Source organism: Triturus cristatus, chromosome 5_2 (genome assembly GCF_964204655.1).
Source record: "Triturus cristatus chromosome 5_2, aTriCri1.1, whole genome shotgun sequence".
In the NCBI taxonomy this organism is placed as follows: Eukaryota; Metazoa; Chordata; class Amphibia; order Caudata; family Salamandridae; genus Triturus; species Triturus cristatus.
Window position 1 is genome coordinate 420,148,746 of NC_140588.1, and position 14,910 is coordinate 420,163,655.

The 14,910-nt window shown below is 42.5% G+C and overlaps 1 protein-coding gene across 3 annotated transcripts in view; it reads right to left on the reverse strand.

The window, feature by feature from the left end:
• Window positions 1-14,910, reverse strand: part of PIEZO2 (piezo type mechanosensitive ion channel component 2) — a 1,161,909-nt gene that overhangs the window by 279,026 nt on the left and 867,973 nt on the right. For all 3 annotated transcript variants that reach the window (XM_085607342.1, XM_085607341.1, XM_085607340.1), the window contains one exon: window positions 11,877-12,120. In XM_085607342.1, coding sequence (XP_085463468.1) covers window positions 11,877-12,120 — 244 coding nt within the window. The remainder of the gene's footprint in view (window positions 1-11,876; window positions 12,121-14,910) is intronic.

Consider the following 14,910-nt stretch of genomic DNA (forward strand, 5'->3'; position numbering starts at 1 on the left):
TAAATAATGAAAACAAGTCATTTTTATTAGAAAATCTGCCTTTTTTGCATAGTCACCCCAGAATTTTCATCTTTTTCTTGGCTCTATTTTCCAAGTTTTAGGACTGTTTGCAGTGGCAAAGCCATTCATTGCCACTGTGCTGTCCTCTGCCCCTGAAATGATAGTTGGAGAATTTAACTTTTCACTCAGGCCATTGTAAATTGGCATGGAACTTGCACCAGTGCCTTGAAGTTAAATGACATATATGGGTTGCAGTGTGTATTTGCACTTTGAGTTTTGACTTGAGGTTGCCAAATGGGGCTAGCAGGATCCGGTTTCCTCCTCCTAGACTTATAGGTTATAGTATTAGCAGGAGGGAATACCTACTTTTGGCCCTGACACAAGGGAGGATATCTCCTCTAAATAGGAGAGTTGTTAAGAGAGTGTCAGAGCCCTTCAACATGAAGGAAGTGGTTAGCTATTTTGGATGTAGGGCTTCTGGGAATGTTTATAGTAAAGCAAAGTGGAAGTGCTATCATAAGTGGTGAAATAATGCAAGAAAATAGATAAGAGAGGGTATGAAAAAAAATTCAGTCACTGGCAATTATACACTGGTTCAGACTGGCACCTCACCACCATCTCCCCAGACCATTCCTGAACTTAGGGATAATACACCAGAAGAAAGAAGAACTTGATAGAAGAAAAGGACTGAAGGACCACTAAATGCAGGCACCCAAGAAATCAACCTTGTCTCTAACCTGTCCATCCTACTTCACATGAAAAGTAGAGGGATTCTTGACCCTTGGAGGGCCCAGATGACCTCAGAGGACTGGATTCTGTAGGATCCCAACCTGGGAAGAGACAAGGTGCCTATGATACAGCTACATTTGAATAACAGGAGAGAGAGGGTAATTCAAGACACTCTTAGTCCCCCAGAAACATTATTAAACAACGAAAGAGCGCAACTAATCAACAAAGAGCCAGCAGTAGACAATCACTTTAAGATGTAAAAAGAACCCTCACTCACCAACCTAGTTGGTGACATGCTTTATCATTGGGTTCCCAACAGAGAGGCCGAGTGTCTCCCTGGTCTGCTACTATGCCTGTTTACAGCGGAGCTGATTTTTGTGAAGTGTGCAAAATAGTGAGTGCAAAAAATAGGTGATTTAAAAATGCCTTGGTTTTATCCAAAAAACTTTATTGGCGGAAAACCTGGCATGCATAAAAAGGATATCTAAACATGTTGACCATTTTTATCTTTCACTTAAGGACACAACTGGTATAATTAGCCAGGAACTAGATATCATTTTTATGCATGCCAGGTTTTCCGGGCCAATTGATTGACAGAACCCTGCTGCTTGAGTGGGAAGGGAATAAAACCATTGATCGAGTGGGCTTACTGGTAGAGTGTGAAAGTACTGATTTTATGACATCGTGGTGGGTGACCAAGGGGGCTGGAATAGGATTGCGTGCAGGACGTTTGCCCGTTGAGCAAAGGATAAGCGACATCCCACAAAAAGCAGACCCCCCCTACAAAAGCAGGCCTTTCTGCGATGTCTTGGAATTTGGCAGGCATAAAATCAAAATTATGCGACACTGAGTGGGGCTCTTACATAGGTAAATTCTATATGTGTGCATTTCAAGAGACTTATAATGTGGAAGCCTCACCACTTAGGAAATTTGGGTGGGCTGTAGGATTACTGATTCTTGTAAAAAATTCTGTTCCCTGCGTACATACAATACTGAAGGATGACTCAGTAGATTTAATGGGAATCAGTTTTAAGATTCCCCCTGGGCTGAACATAGTTCTATTCAAGGCATATGTGAGATCAGCGCCTGCTAATACTGACTCATCTGTCCCGGTACTTCTTGATGAGCTTATTGCATCAAAAGCAGACCAAAGTCATTGTGACTGGAGATTTTAATGCCCCTATTGAACCTTCAACATATATTAGTGCTTTGACTGAGAGGACGAAGAATGAAGCATACCAATTTTGACGGGCAAACCATTGAGTCACGTCTCAAATAAAGCTCTCCAGTTAGCCTAAATTGTAGTCTGACAGGGCCTAAGAGCTTGTAACAGCAATACTGCATAAATATTTTTTAAACAGTACCTGTTAGTTAAGCCTGACTGCATTTGTGCCAGGCTACCAGAGAGTTAAGCACAGGCTAATTTAGTAACTTTTTTTGGTTAATCCTGACAAGGATTCTGGCTGTTGCTTGAGAAGTGCACACACGCCAATCAACCAACTACCCAATTTCTCACAGTTATGCATTGTAGGTCCTAGGGAACTTATTCTTTTTTTTGTGTCTACTAGACCATTCCCCCTTGGTTTTGAAGGGGATCTCGCTTTTATTGTCTTACAGTAGGATCTGTCATTGACTTACTTTCGGTATTCCCACCTCTATATTAGGGTGGTGAACTGACAGCTTGGGGGAGAGTATACTCCGTTGCAATGCCAATTTCTAAATCAGGGCCTCTCACTATATCAGCACCACTTATTAAGACAGCTAATTATTATTGTGCAACACTGAATCATAATTATAGAATACAATTATATTGGGAGGGTGCAGAGCAGGAATATCGACGGAGAAATATCGTGGGACATTAATATCGCCGCAAAAATATACTGGGGAAGAAATATCGACAACAAAAATATGGTTAACAGGAATATCGGCTGACAGGTAAGTAATATCGATTACAAAAATATCGATGTACTAAATATCGTTTACAAAAATATAGCTGACAAAAATATCGAATGATTAACTCCTTCGCTGCGGCGGACATTCCACCGCAGTGCTGGGGGGTGCGGGGGGGCAGCGCGGTGGCGCTGTGCTCATGACGGAACGGTTCCGTCATGACTCCGCCCAGTTGCGTTGACCCCCCGCACAGGCGGGGAAACAGCGCCGCGTAGGCGGAGCGGCCGCCAACGGGCGTGTCATGACGGAACCGTTCCGTCATGAGCACACGGCAACCGTGGCTCATGACGGAGCGGCTCCGTCATGAGCGGGGAAGGGGTTAATAATGTTATGTATTTTAGTGTTTTTAATGAGAATGGTTTGTCATTTTATTTTATGTTTTAGAATTTTACTAGTTATTAATTTATTTTAAGTTTAGTTCAGCGTTTTTAGCTCCGTAGCGGGTTTATAGGGGAAAAAATGTAAAAATCCATATTTCTAAAGTGCGAACTACTCACCCTTACGGGTCTCAAGACGCTGGGGGCCGTCGGGTAAATTTAGTGAACTATTGCCCAGAGTCATATGGTGCTGATCTACCGCCGGAGCCTGGAGATCAAACCGTGAACCCTATGCTCTGAAATCAGCTGCCCTGGCCGCTGCACCACACCTCTCCACTAGGGTGGGAAGTAATTTAATTATATAGATTTAAATCATAATTTATAGTAGTTCATTTTGTTTTTTTAAATTTGAATTTTGCGTTTTTAGTTCTGTAGCGGTTTGTGGGTTTATAGGGGAATAGGGTGGGAAGTAATTTAATTATATAAAATATACTGAATAATTAATGTGTTAATTGATTAATTAATAATAGTTTAATAATTAGTTGTTAATTAATTTCAATTAGCCAATTAGTAATTAATTATGTTAATTGTTTAATAATTTTTAGGTGTGTGTTGTGGTGTTTATATGTGTAAATGGTGTGAAAGATGGTAAGTAATTAATTTTTTATTGGGTAATTAATAAACAATAATAAACTAATTTTCATAAATTAATTAGTAATTATTCAATTTAATTGTGTGATTTTAGGTGTGTGTTGTGGATATTATAGTGTTAAATAATGTGTAATTAATTATTTTGTATTATCTTTGTTAATAATAATATATTTACATTGATATATTAATTATGTTAATATTGGCAATTAAATTTAATACAAATGCTGATGGTTTTGTTTTTTATTGTTTTGGGATCCAGCACTTTCCCTACTGTTGCACTCACTGGAGTGGGAATAGTAATTTTTACCCCTCCGCTATCCAGCGCTTTCTTTACTGTTGCACTCACTGGAGTCGGAATAGTAGTTTTTACCCTTACGCTATCCAACGCTTTCCCTACTGTTGCACTCACTGGAGTGGGAATAGTAATTTTTACCTCTACGCTATCCAACACTTTCCCTACTGTTGCACTCACTGGAGTAGGAATAGTAATATTTACCCCTCCGCTGTCCAGCGCTTTCCCTACTGTTGCACTCACTGGAGTGGGAATAGTAATGTATACCCCTCCGCTATCCAGCGCTTACCCTACTGGTGCACTCACTGGAGTGGGAATAGTAATTTTTACCCCCTCGCTATCCAACGTTTTAACTACTAATGTTTTTATTTTGTTATTAAATGTATGTATTATTCTTTTTTAAATAGTTTAATGTGTTAATTAAATATAGAATATTTTATTTTATTTTAAATTATTTATATATGTGTTTATTTTATTTTTATATGATTAAAAACGTTTATAAATTAAATAAAGATAATAGTTAATAAAATGTATTTAAGTAAATATATGTATATGTACACTTTTCTGTGTTTATATTTAATAAATTAAGTTTGTTATAATTAGTTAAAATATATATTACATTTAATTTATTTTGTTAATAATATTAATATTATTTAATTAATTTAATTTAAGTTGATATTTTTTACATCTATATTTTTTACATCGATATTTTTGAATCGATATTATTGTACTTACCTGTGTAAGTATAGGGAGTCGATATTTTTGTTATCGATTTTTTTACATCAATATTTTTTCATCGATATTTTTTACATCAATATTTAAACATGGAACCTATTGGGAGTGCTCATTGGTGGTCATTCAAGAAATTATTACTTTCTTTATATATTTATATTTTTGAGAAGCAACAATGCTTTAATGCGTTGTATATAATATAATGCAGTACAATGTTATACATTGTAGCTAAATGCTACAAGATACACATTTATCATCGGCATACACATGTTGACATTCTGCACCTATGTCTATACACAAGATATCTTTAGCAGTTATTGCACTGCATAAGGCTAAACATAACACACACTATCTTTTTAATATAATACATAAAGTAAAACAAAGATAGACATAGAAGGGACACACAAAAAACTGTCCCTGGGCTCCATCACAAGTGTACACTAATCAAGCATCTTAAAACCACTTGAAGATTAATGATACTAAGCGTGATAAAATGATTTGCACTAAAACATTTGAGGAAGCCTATGCAACAAGCATTTACAATGCATCGGTCTCGCCTTTAGGACCTTATATGTATTTATCTATGCAGCACATTAGCCTGGGTGCTAAACATCTACTGTTCTTTAACATGGTGGGAAAGTAAGTACTAAACTGCGTGACACGCCAGGTATGGGAACACATGGAGAGAAATATGGTATAGTCCAAAGCTCTGTTTTTAAATATAAAATCAGGGCCTTTGGTGGTCATATCACTGAAAATACAAGATTTGGAAAAAATATTATTGTCTACGGGTGCTCGTGGAAGACAATTTCTATGGACTGGAATTTCGAGATTGCTAAAGTGATTGTGGTATTTTACTGACTACTGCTGGTAGTTTTCTATCAAGACAGTTAAATAGAGGCAGTTGAACAAGCAGAAAGCAATTCTGGTATTTTACTGACCTCTATTGGTCGTTTTCTATCAAGATCGTTAATTAGAGACAGTTGAACAGAAAAAAAAGTCCCTAAGCGGAAGCAGACAAGTCCTGGGGCTAATTTCCAGAGCCCACAAAGTACATACACAAATAAGTTAACTGTATTTGTGACTGCCTTTTTAGTAGTAAAATATAGCAATATTTGGTGCCTAGGAGGAGTTATGACAACTTTTGGCCCCAGTGCCACTGCACCACCATTGAAATTAAGGCTCTAGTGCCTGTTAGAGAACTGTACTTGTGATTGCCTGTTTAGTAGTAACATTTAGCAATATTATGCATTGAGAGGGGTCCCTAGAGCTTTTAGCCCCGGAGCTACTGCACCTGCTGCACTATTTAAATCACGGCCCTGTTGTCTGCACAGTAACTGCACTAGCGGCTGCCTGTTTAGTAGTAAACTATAGCATAGCTCTTGTATATTATCTTTATTTTTAACTTCCAATGTTTATTACAACATTTTAAATTTGATCATAATGACCAAATAAATTAACTTGGGGAAAAACAAAAAATAATATATCAATCAATCCAATAATTCCTACAAAGTGCAAAGAAAGGTACTAAGGCATGAATACGAAATGCCACAATCAGGGCTGGACTGGCCATACCGGGCATCAGGCATTTCCCCGGTAGGCTAGAGGCCAGGGTGCCGATTTTCACTTAAGGGGCTGATTTTCACTTTCCGGGTCGCTCTCACTGTAGACCAGCAGTGCAGTGCAATGCAATGAAAATACAAGCCGAACAGAGATACCTGAGACGGACTATGCAGGGAGGGGCTAATCCAACAAAATTTGCCTGGGCTGCTTTTGGCTTTCAGTCCGGCCCTGGCCACAATGGTCTAAGGCTAAACCATCTGCTTTACACAACTAAGGTGCCGATTCCGATCCGGGTCAGAAAGCACTCCGACCGAGCCGGATCCGGAGTGTTTTCCGACCGAGCCGGAAGCCTGCAGTTCGACCGAGCGAGTACGATGCGGCCGTATGCTGCTGGACTCGGTTCGGTCAGACTCCCATAGGAGTCAATGGGAGCCAGTCATAGGACGCGTACATGGGCTCCCATTGACTAAATGGGTACGTCGCGGACAAGTGTGCCCCCTACAGTGGGTACGCGTCAGTGCTATCCGCACCGTATATGCCTTTGTTGGGGAGATCCATGGGTCTCCCCCTGTGTCTGAGTCGTAGGGCTGCGGGTGTCAGGGGTTCCGACGCGGACCCCCAAAGGCAACCACCCAGGCGTTTTGCGAACCGGACACTCTGTCTCGAACAGGCTGTCCGACGCGTACATTGTACTAGCTTGGTCGTAAATCGCATCCATTGCACGCCATGGTTAGCTTCCAACCAAGTCATACGGAGTGGTTCGGACCCGGAAACGACTCGGTTGGTGAATTTCACGTAGCTCGCATCGTACTTGCTCGCTTGTACAGTTGTACGAGTCGGCCGGAAAACACGTGTACGGCTCGTAGTTTTTCCGGCCGGATCGCGTTCGGTGCACTTCCGACCCGGATCGGAATCAGCCCCTTTGTAGTAAATAGCAAGTATTCCAGCATACTACTAGAAGCGGTCTGCCTTTTTCCATGAGAAGAGATCTTATCTTAACATTGAATGGAGCTTATACAGTGTGAACAGCTTCAGTAGAAGTATCATAAATGCGTGCAGCGAGGGGAAATTAGCACAAAAAAAAAGGTTCCACACAAAAGCGAATGAACAGTAATTCGATGATGGGAACTGATAAGAGCCCCCTTCGAAGATAAATTAAACAAAAGAGATTTCACAAGCACAGGGCAAGCACTGTGCAGGCACAACCTAAAAATGGTCCCCATTATCAAATCTGACTGCATAAAAAGGAAACCCATTTGCAAGTCAGGCCCACTTTGAACGTTTACACATGCATGTTGTATGTATGTTGCAAATTACGGGAGACCGTGTGATTTTGTGTTTGCCACAGGCAGTATTTGTGAGAAATCAACATTTAGAAACCAGCCCACCAGACCATAAAAACAGGCCCACAAATAGCTAAAAACCCGTCCCACACACTGTCTTGTCAGACCAGCTCTTCTGGCAGTGCCAGGCTGCTCTATAGTCTTGACTGCTCCTTTCAGAACTAGCATGGATGACTGACTCCACCTTCCCTAGTTTACAGACCAAGAGAAAGCTTACCACAGAAATAGTCGTTTTTTTAGGGTCCCAAGCACTTTGATGGCCTTTTACGAAGAAAGTGGAGCAGGTTTTTGGAGCAGAAGTAGTTTGAATGACTCATGGCAAGCTGTTCATCCCTTACTATACTTTTATTGTTGCTCAATGGACTCATCATTGTTGCAATGATCATAATTTCTTCCAATTCTTCCCACTGACTCTCTTACGTGGACTATGGTTCGGAAAGAAGGTAGGATTTATTTTGTTTATGGTCCATACCCGTTCACGGTTAACCAATAAGCTTACATTATTTTACCAGTGTGAACAGATTTCTTCATTCCTACTCTAAATCTATACATGAAGTCGACCACCACTCACGTGGGTCAGTGTGAAAGGGTGGAGTGAAAATAAAAACAGTACATGTTGATCGCTGCCGACCACGATCAAATCTAAAACGCTAAGCATTACCTGTCCTGCAAAGTTCTTATCTTAAGAGGGTGGCCTTTTAGGCTATAAAATAAATGGTATAATGCTCTAAAAATTGAAAGAAAACAATAGTAAAAATCCCAGCCATATGCAAATATGGACAAAGCAAAACACACAGGGCCCTATTCACATACAATTTCGGATTTTAAGAGGCATAGGTTCTTCTACGCAAGTTTGTAAATGTACAACTTTGGGGAAATCACAATCATTCCCAGCAGTACACCTGGAACTAGATACTTCTGATATGCGTGCCAGAGTTTATTTGGTATGTGGAAGAATAGACACCGCTTCATGCAGTATTTACCTCATATAAATGTTGACGTGGTACACCTTCCTTTTTAGCAGTGTTGTCACAATTCAAGTGTATCATCATACCCTACAGTATATAGCTCTGTGGGGTAAACTCAGAAGCAGTGATGGCACAACCCAGAGACAACAGCACACCCCATAGTATATAGGTCTATCTAGATGCAGAGATGAAGCATACCACAGCAGAGGGTACTGCTAAGGAACCGCTAACCTTAGGCCCTTCCGGTCCACAATATTGAGAGGTCACAGGAGATGGCCTTATCCAGGACATGCGAGATGGATGTCCTGGAAGGAGAGGTTAAAAGGGTAGAAGTGCAAAAGGAAGGGATGGGAATCTAACTAGTGCTTATGTAAAGGGCTCCAATACCTTAAAGTAGAGCCCGAGCTATATAAAACTGATTAATGATAAAGCAGGCTGAATGCACACATATTGGAATAAGGGAGGCAGGGAAGAAATACTTAGTACTGTTAAGTATTTTAAATACAGTTTCTCTCTAGTAATCATAATGTCTGTAACAAAAAGAAAAAACAAGCACTGGCACCAACAGTGCCTTTGAAGCCCCACTCCGGGACTTAAAAACAATATTGCCCCCTCGGTGCAGCTGCCCATACTCTCGTGGTGCAGCTGGAAGCAGCAGAAGGATGGCACCACCAGAGTGCAAATTCGAGCCCCACTCTGGGCTCTCCTTCTTCACTCCTCCGGTCTCCTGAAAGTCGGGAGAAAGGCACCGACAATGTGCCTTGGCTGGCCCCTCTCCTGGGGCCTCTTGGGACCCGCCTCTCTCTTTTCCACGGGATGGGGGGAGGCAGAAATGGAGCCTGCATGGCTCCGATTCTTCCAGCACTATAAGGGGCTCCCACCCGCACACGGGGGCCCTGCCTTTCTTTAGGCACGATCCGCCTGGCTTCCTGTTGAGGCTGGGAGAGCTCACAAGACTTCCTCTCTCCTGCTAGCTGGCCCGCCTACGCCTAGGCAACCCACGCCTGACTTCCGGCGGCGGCCGTAACAGTCTATGACTCTTCCCTGAGGCACAGAAACTCGGGCTAGGCTCCCGCCAGCACAAACATGCGGGGTGGGCGGGAGCTCTACCACAAATGCGGGGTGGGATCCCGCCAAATAAGTGCCGCAAATGCGAGGTAGGTTCCCGCTTGACCGGACAGAGGCGGGGTGGGCTCCCGCTCCTCCTCTATACATGGGGAAATCCCCAAGCCGGGGTTCCCTCGGAATGTAATGCAACAGGCTGGGCACGCAACAGCAGGTGGGCTCCCGCTTCACTCCTGCAGACAGGGGCAACCACGGCGAACAAGGCAAAGGCTGGCCCCTGTAGTGGCACAATCATGACCGGGAGTGCATGGAGGGGGGCAGGGGCCACCAAGAAGTCACAGACTGCAGGGGGAGAGACAGGAAGAAAGAAGTCTGTGCAGTAAACGGCCTGATAGCCATGGAAGGACACAAATGACGACATGGCCGTCATGGAGAGGGACTAACAAGCCAAAAACCAATCAGAATGCAGCATTTAGGATATATGCCAATCCAAAAGATGGGCGGAAAGTGGCGGAAAGTGGGCGGAGCTTAAGCTTCCCTGCTATAGTATATACTGCATATCTCAATGAGACAGCGCAAGCGCTGCCTAGGCGAGACCTAAAAGGGTAGGTGCTATAAAAAGATTCTCAGTTGTGTGGAATGTGGATAAACTAGTAAATCAAGTAGTTGACTTAAGCCAGATTGGATAAATATGACAACTGTGGAATTGTTAAAAGCACTGCACTTTATTGATCATACTCTGTTTACACGTATTTCGGTATGGATTGGAGGGGATCTGAGTGAAAACCGGGTGTTGGGTAATAGAATTAAGATTCAGACTAACTCCATTGGGAAACATCCAAGGAAAGCATTTTATGGGAACCAAATGCACAGCACTTAATATGAAGAGCGATTTTGTAATAATGAATGTAATATTGAAGGAATTAAGTTTTAAGAAATTAGATTAATATGTACACTATTAGGTGATTTGGTATTTTAAAGGTCCGGAATGCGCTGCACTTTATTAATAGCACTTTGTCTAGTTTGAAGCTTTGGCATTATCATGTTTTCTAAGGATGAAATTCTAAAATGCTTGATGTACTTTAAAAAAAAAAAAAGAAGTATTTGATATTACGAGTTTCAAGCAACTATATTCAATGTGAAATTAATTTTTTGACGATGTAAGGTTCCTATAATAATTCTGCTCAATAAAAAAAAGATTGATGATACTAGGTGGTATTACAGCACTATCACAGGACCATTACAAGCGTTTACTTCTGAAATGAGGAATAACATGTCAAAATAAGCATTATGTTGTACAGTTCCCATTTTTTCAAATTCAGTTTTGTTTACATAATATTTCCATTTGATTTTTGCAAGGGATTACTCCGCTGGAAATACCGGCCTATTTGTAATCTCGATCAAAAAAGAGATTACCAACCCACCTGTATAGGGCACTCTATTAGTGGTGGCTTGTAGTTAAAGGTGGTGGGTGGGGGTTACAAAGAAAAAAAAGGCTACCTGCTTGCCGCCACAGCCTCTTTTTCCTCCTCCTCAATGTTCTTCTGCCTCCGGAAGCACCCAGGCTCCCCTCAGCCAATCATGACATTGCTGTCACCATGACAGCAGCCTCATGATTGCAAAGTGCGCATGACTGTTCGGCCATCCCAAGACAGACGGCCAGCCCGTCATGCGTATTTCATGAGGCAGCAACCACTCCTCCCCCCTCAACGTCACGAGAGCCTGGCCCTGCCCCACCCTAACCTGGCTGGAAGATAATAAAAATAAAATGATAAAACTTCTGTTATTATCATTGTATTTTTCCTTTAACAGTGCTCCGACAACAGTGGGGCGACGCTCCTCCTCCTTTGCGGAGGAGCCTCCACTGCCCTTTATATCGGACCGACTTCACTTACACGCTAGATAACATTTATTGGTTGTCAGAAATATGCTAGAAATCATGTCAGATGAAATTGTGTTTATGCAAACAAGCTCTAATTCCGTGCCCCAGCATTCCATTAACCATCAGCTTGCTCAGATGCACAGTCCATTCCTCTACATGGGACTTGAGCCTGGATAGGATTTGCATGGGATTAAAGAACGATATTTTGCATCAAACAGTTGTGACCTTGCTTGGAAGAATGTAATTCTTTGAGGTGCAGCAACACTACATAAAAAAAACTCTAAAATAAAATAAAACTAGACCAATGCATATGCAAGGGATCAATGACATTGAGATGTGATATAAAAAACTACCACTGGATTGTGTTTAAAACTAATAACTCACCGACAATATATTTTTCATCGTAATCACAAAAACGTTGTAGGCAATCAACCAGTCCCAGTAGAACAGAATGCTTCGGATTGGTTTGAGCAAAAGGTCACCGCCGAAGAGCAGGAAATAGAAACAGGCCACCAGGTAGCCCATGCAAAATATGCTGATCCGGGTTGTTCCAGTGATGAAGATGATGGTTAGCACAAACCAGAAGAGGTAACTGAATATGATCACTTTGCACATATCCAAGTAAGATCTGTTAAAAAACAGAGAGAAAGACACATAAGTGAGGTCATTGAATGAGGCGTCCTCAGGCAGGCAGGCTGAACATTTGATGAATGCTACTGAAGCAAAGAGCAGGTGCTTAGTTTGGCACTAAAATGAGAGCAGGCGAATGCAACCTGCTTTGCGCATGAGCATGTGCTAATCAAAATATTAATTTTACGAATGTTCTTGCCACAACCCTATCAAAGGTATATGTCTCCACGCATGTCAGCCTCTGCGGATGTCAAGAATTAATCGAATGTGACTTTTTTTGATGGCAGAGCTCAAGCCAGCTCCACCATCAGAAACACCCTGCAGGGGGACATCCGCGTGAGAACCACCATTGCCACTGCAATGGGAGGTCTAGCCTTCCGAGTGAGTCTGTTTTTCCAAGACATTGCACTCCCTTACAGGGAAAAGAAAACAACGATGTCATACACACAAGGGTAGGGCACTTTAAGCGTGACAAGGACATTGCTTTTTTTATTTTTCAGAAGTGTATCCCTGAAAAAAACAAAAAACATCTGCATAATTCACCATGGCATAGCAGGTTGGCTGGCACTGAACATGTTTGCGGAAAGTGCTTCCATCTGTGGGAGCACATCTGGATAAAAAAAAATACAATCCCCAGTGCACTTGTAGAGGTCTTTAAATATGAAAGGATAGCCTTTGGTAGTGCGTGGAGGCCTCTGATTTCCACATATGTATACCTTTTAAGCAGGCACTTGTGCTAGCCAGTGACTATGGCCGTCTCTTCGACTGTTGCTGGCAGTAAGCTTGAGTTTAATGGATATGTAAGAGGTCACTACACTAATCGGAGAAAAATTAATGCAAACCCAAAGTCCCTTACCCCATCTTACAATGCCAGTCCCATAACGTGCACGTACTCGAAAATTGTCTTAGTCCCCACCAAAGGTTTCCCTCTATATTTAAAGATCCCTGCATGAGCAGTGAGGGTTTGTACCATTTACTTGCCGAGAGTGGGGTGGGAGTGGGGTAAATCATGAATACAGCTGACTGCTCGCGGGTGTGGTGGTCTTGAATGCAGGGCTTCAGCGTTTTAGCTTGAATTGACAAATGGACAAATATGTATGTTTGTCCTGTGAGGACTTGTTATCTCGAAGGTAAGATTGCCCCATAATGGAGCTGGATTCGATATGTCGTGATCTAATGCAGTGTCCTGCAGAGAGTGTCAGTTAAAGAACACCAACACATCCCCATGCAAAGGATATAGTAGTGCGTTGCTGCTCCCGACCAGTCATTCTTTTCAAGACTCATTTGTCGTCTTATGTCCTTGTATTAACCTTTAAAATGTTTGTCTGCAGGCGCACACCTACACCTTTTTGCAATGCCAAACTGAACACTAAGGCCCTCATTGCAAGGTAGGTGGAGCAGAATCGCCTCATGAAATTCCACTCCACCCATTCTAGACGGGCTGGTTTTCCCACAACCATTTGTTCCGGGTGAGTGAGAACCAGGGGCAAGTTTCCCAAGATGTAAATTCTACCTGATAAAATCACCTGAGGATTTAGCTGAAGCAGCAGGCCCTCTCATTCCCTTTGTTTTTTCTGTCAGGGGACAACAGGAGGGATGCATACATTTAACACCTGCTTTGGAAATGTTGGGTAATTCCCCATTCCATGGGGTTTAAGTTGTAGTTGCATGGTACTGAGGCAGACTTCCCGTACGGTAGCCTGTGCCCCCAGTACTGTGCAGTTCAGAATGAGGGCCAAGGTAAGCCGTCTGCACTCGTGAGATTATCAGGTAAACTGTCTGAGACATTTGAAAGTAACTGAGCTTTCCTGTTATGAGGAAATGTACCTCACGAGCCAAGAAAACCAGCCACGCGCAGATCTTTTCAAGAACTGGACTACAGTTTCCTATTTTAATGCAGTGCTTGCGTTGGCCGATGTCCATGTTTGTAAAGCAATGAAAATATTTTTGTGTCTTCAGTATGGAGTGTTGTATAAACATTTCATAGGTTGGCAAAGTAGCAGATTTGTGAGCTGGTGTATTGTGCAGAAGACACTAACTGCAGTCAGATCATATGCATTTGAGTAGATAATCACTGACGTTTTAATATGAGAGTTCATGCTGAAAAAACATTATGCTAAAGAGGCTCCTTGGCACTTCCGCTGGCCCAGCTGTCTGCTGCCATGCCGTGCCCAGCGCTCTGCGCTACGCTGGTGCTGCGCGTCTGGAGCGGGGCTGAAGGAACGCGCAGGAACGCTGTTGCCTGGCTGAGTAGCGCTGACAGTGTGACGCGTGTTGAGTCACAGGGGGAGGGGAGCCTGGAAGGCACAGAATGTCAGCAGGAGTTATGAGAGACCCTGTGCAAGTGTGACGGCACCAGTGAAAGTTCTTCTGTACCATGTGGCACACAGTCTCTCTGGTGCAGCTGCCAACTGATTTACACCGCCCATGAGAGCACCACACGCAACATCCCCCAGCCACCCACATGCCAGCTTTTCATGAAGAAAATATTGCTCAGAATATGCAAGTGTTTTAGCAAAACAACAAGTTGGATGGGCAACTCAGACAAACACATCTTTTCCATGCGAATCAATCTAACAACAACTGACGTGTCCTACCAAAGGTAGCATTGATAGCACTGCACATTCACCTTGTTCAAAAATAGAGGCTTGAATAAATCGAAACCGCGGATATTTGTTGTGTTTGCCATTATGAGGATCTGCGAGCTTCCAGAAAGGACACATAGCACAGTGCATCCACGACACAGACATGTGTACACACACTCACTTGTGTGCCATGAACAAAATGT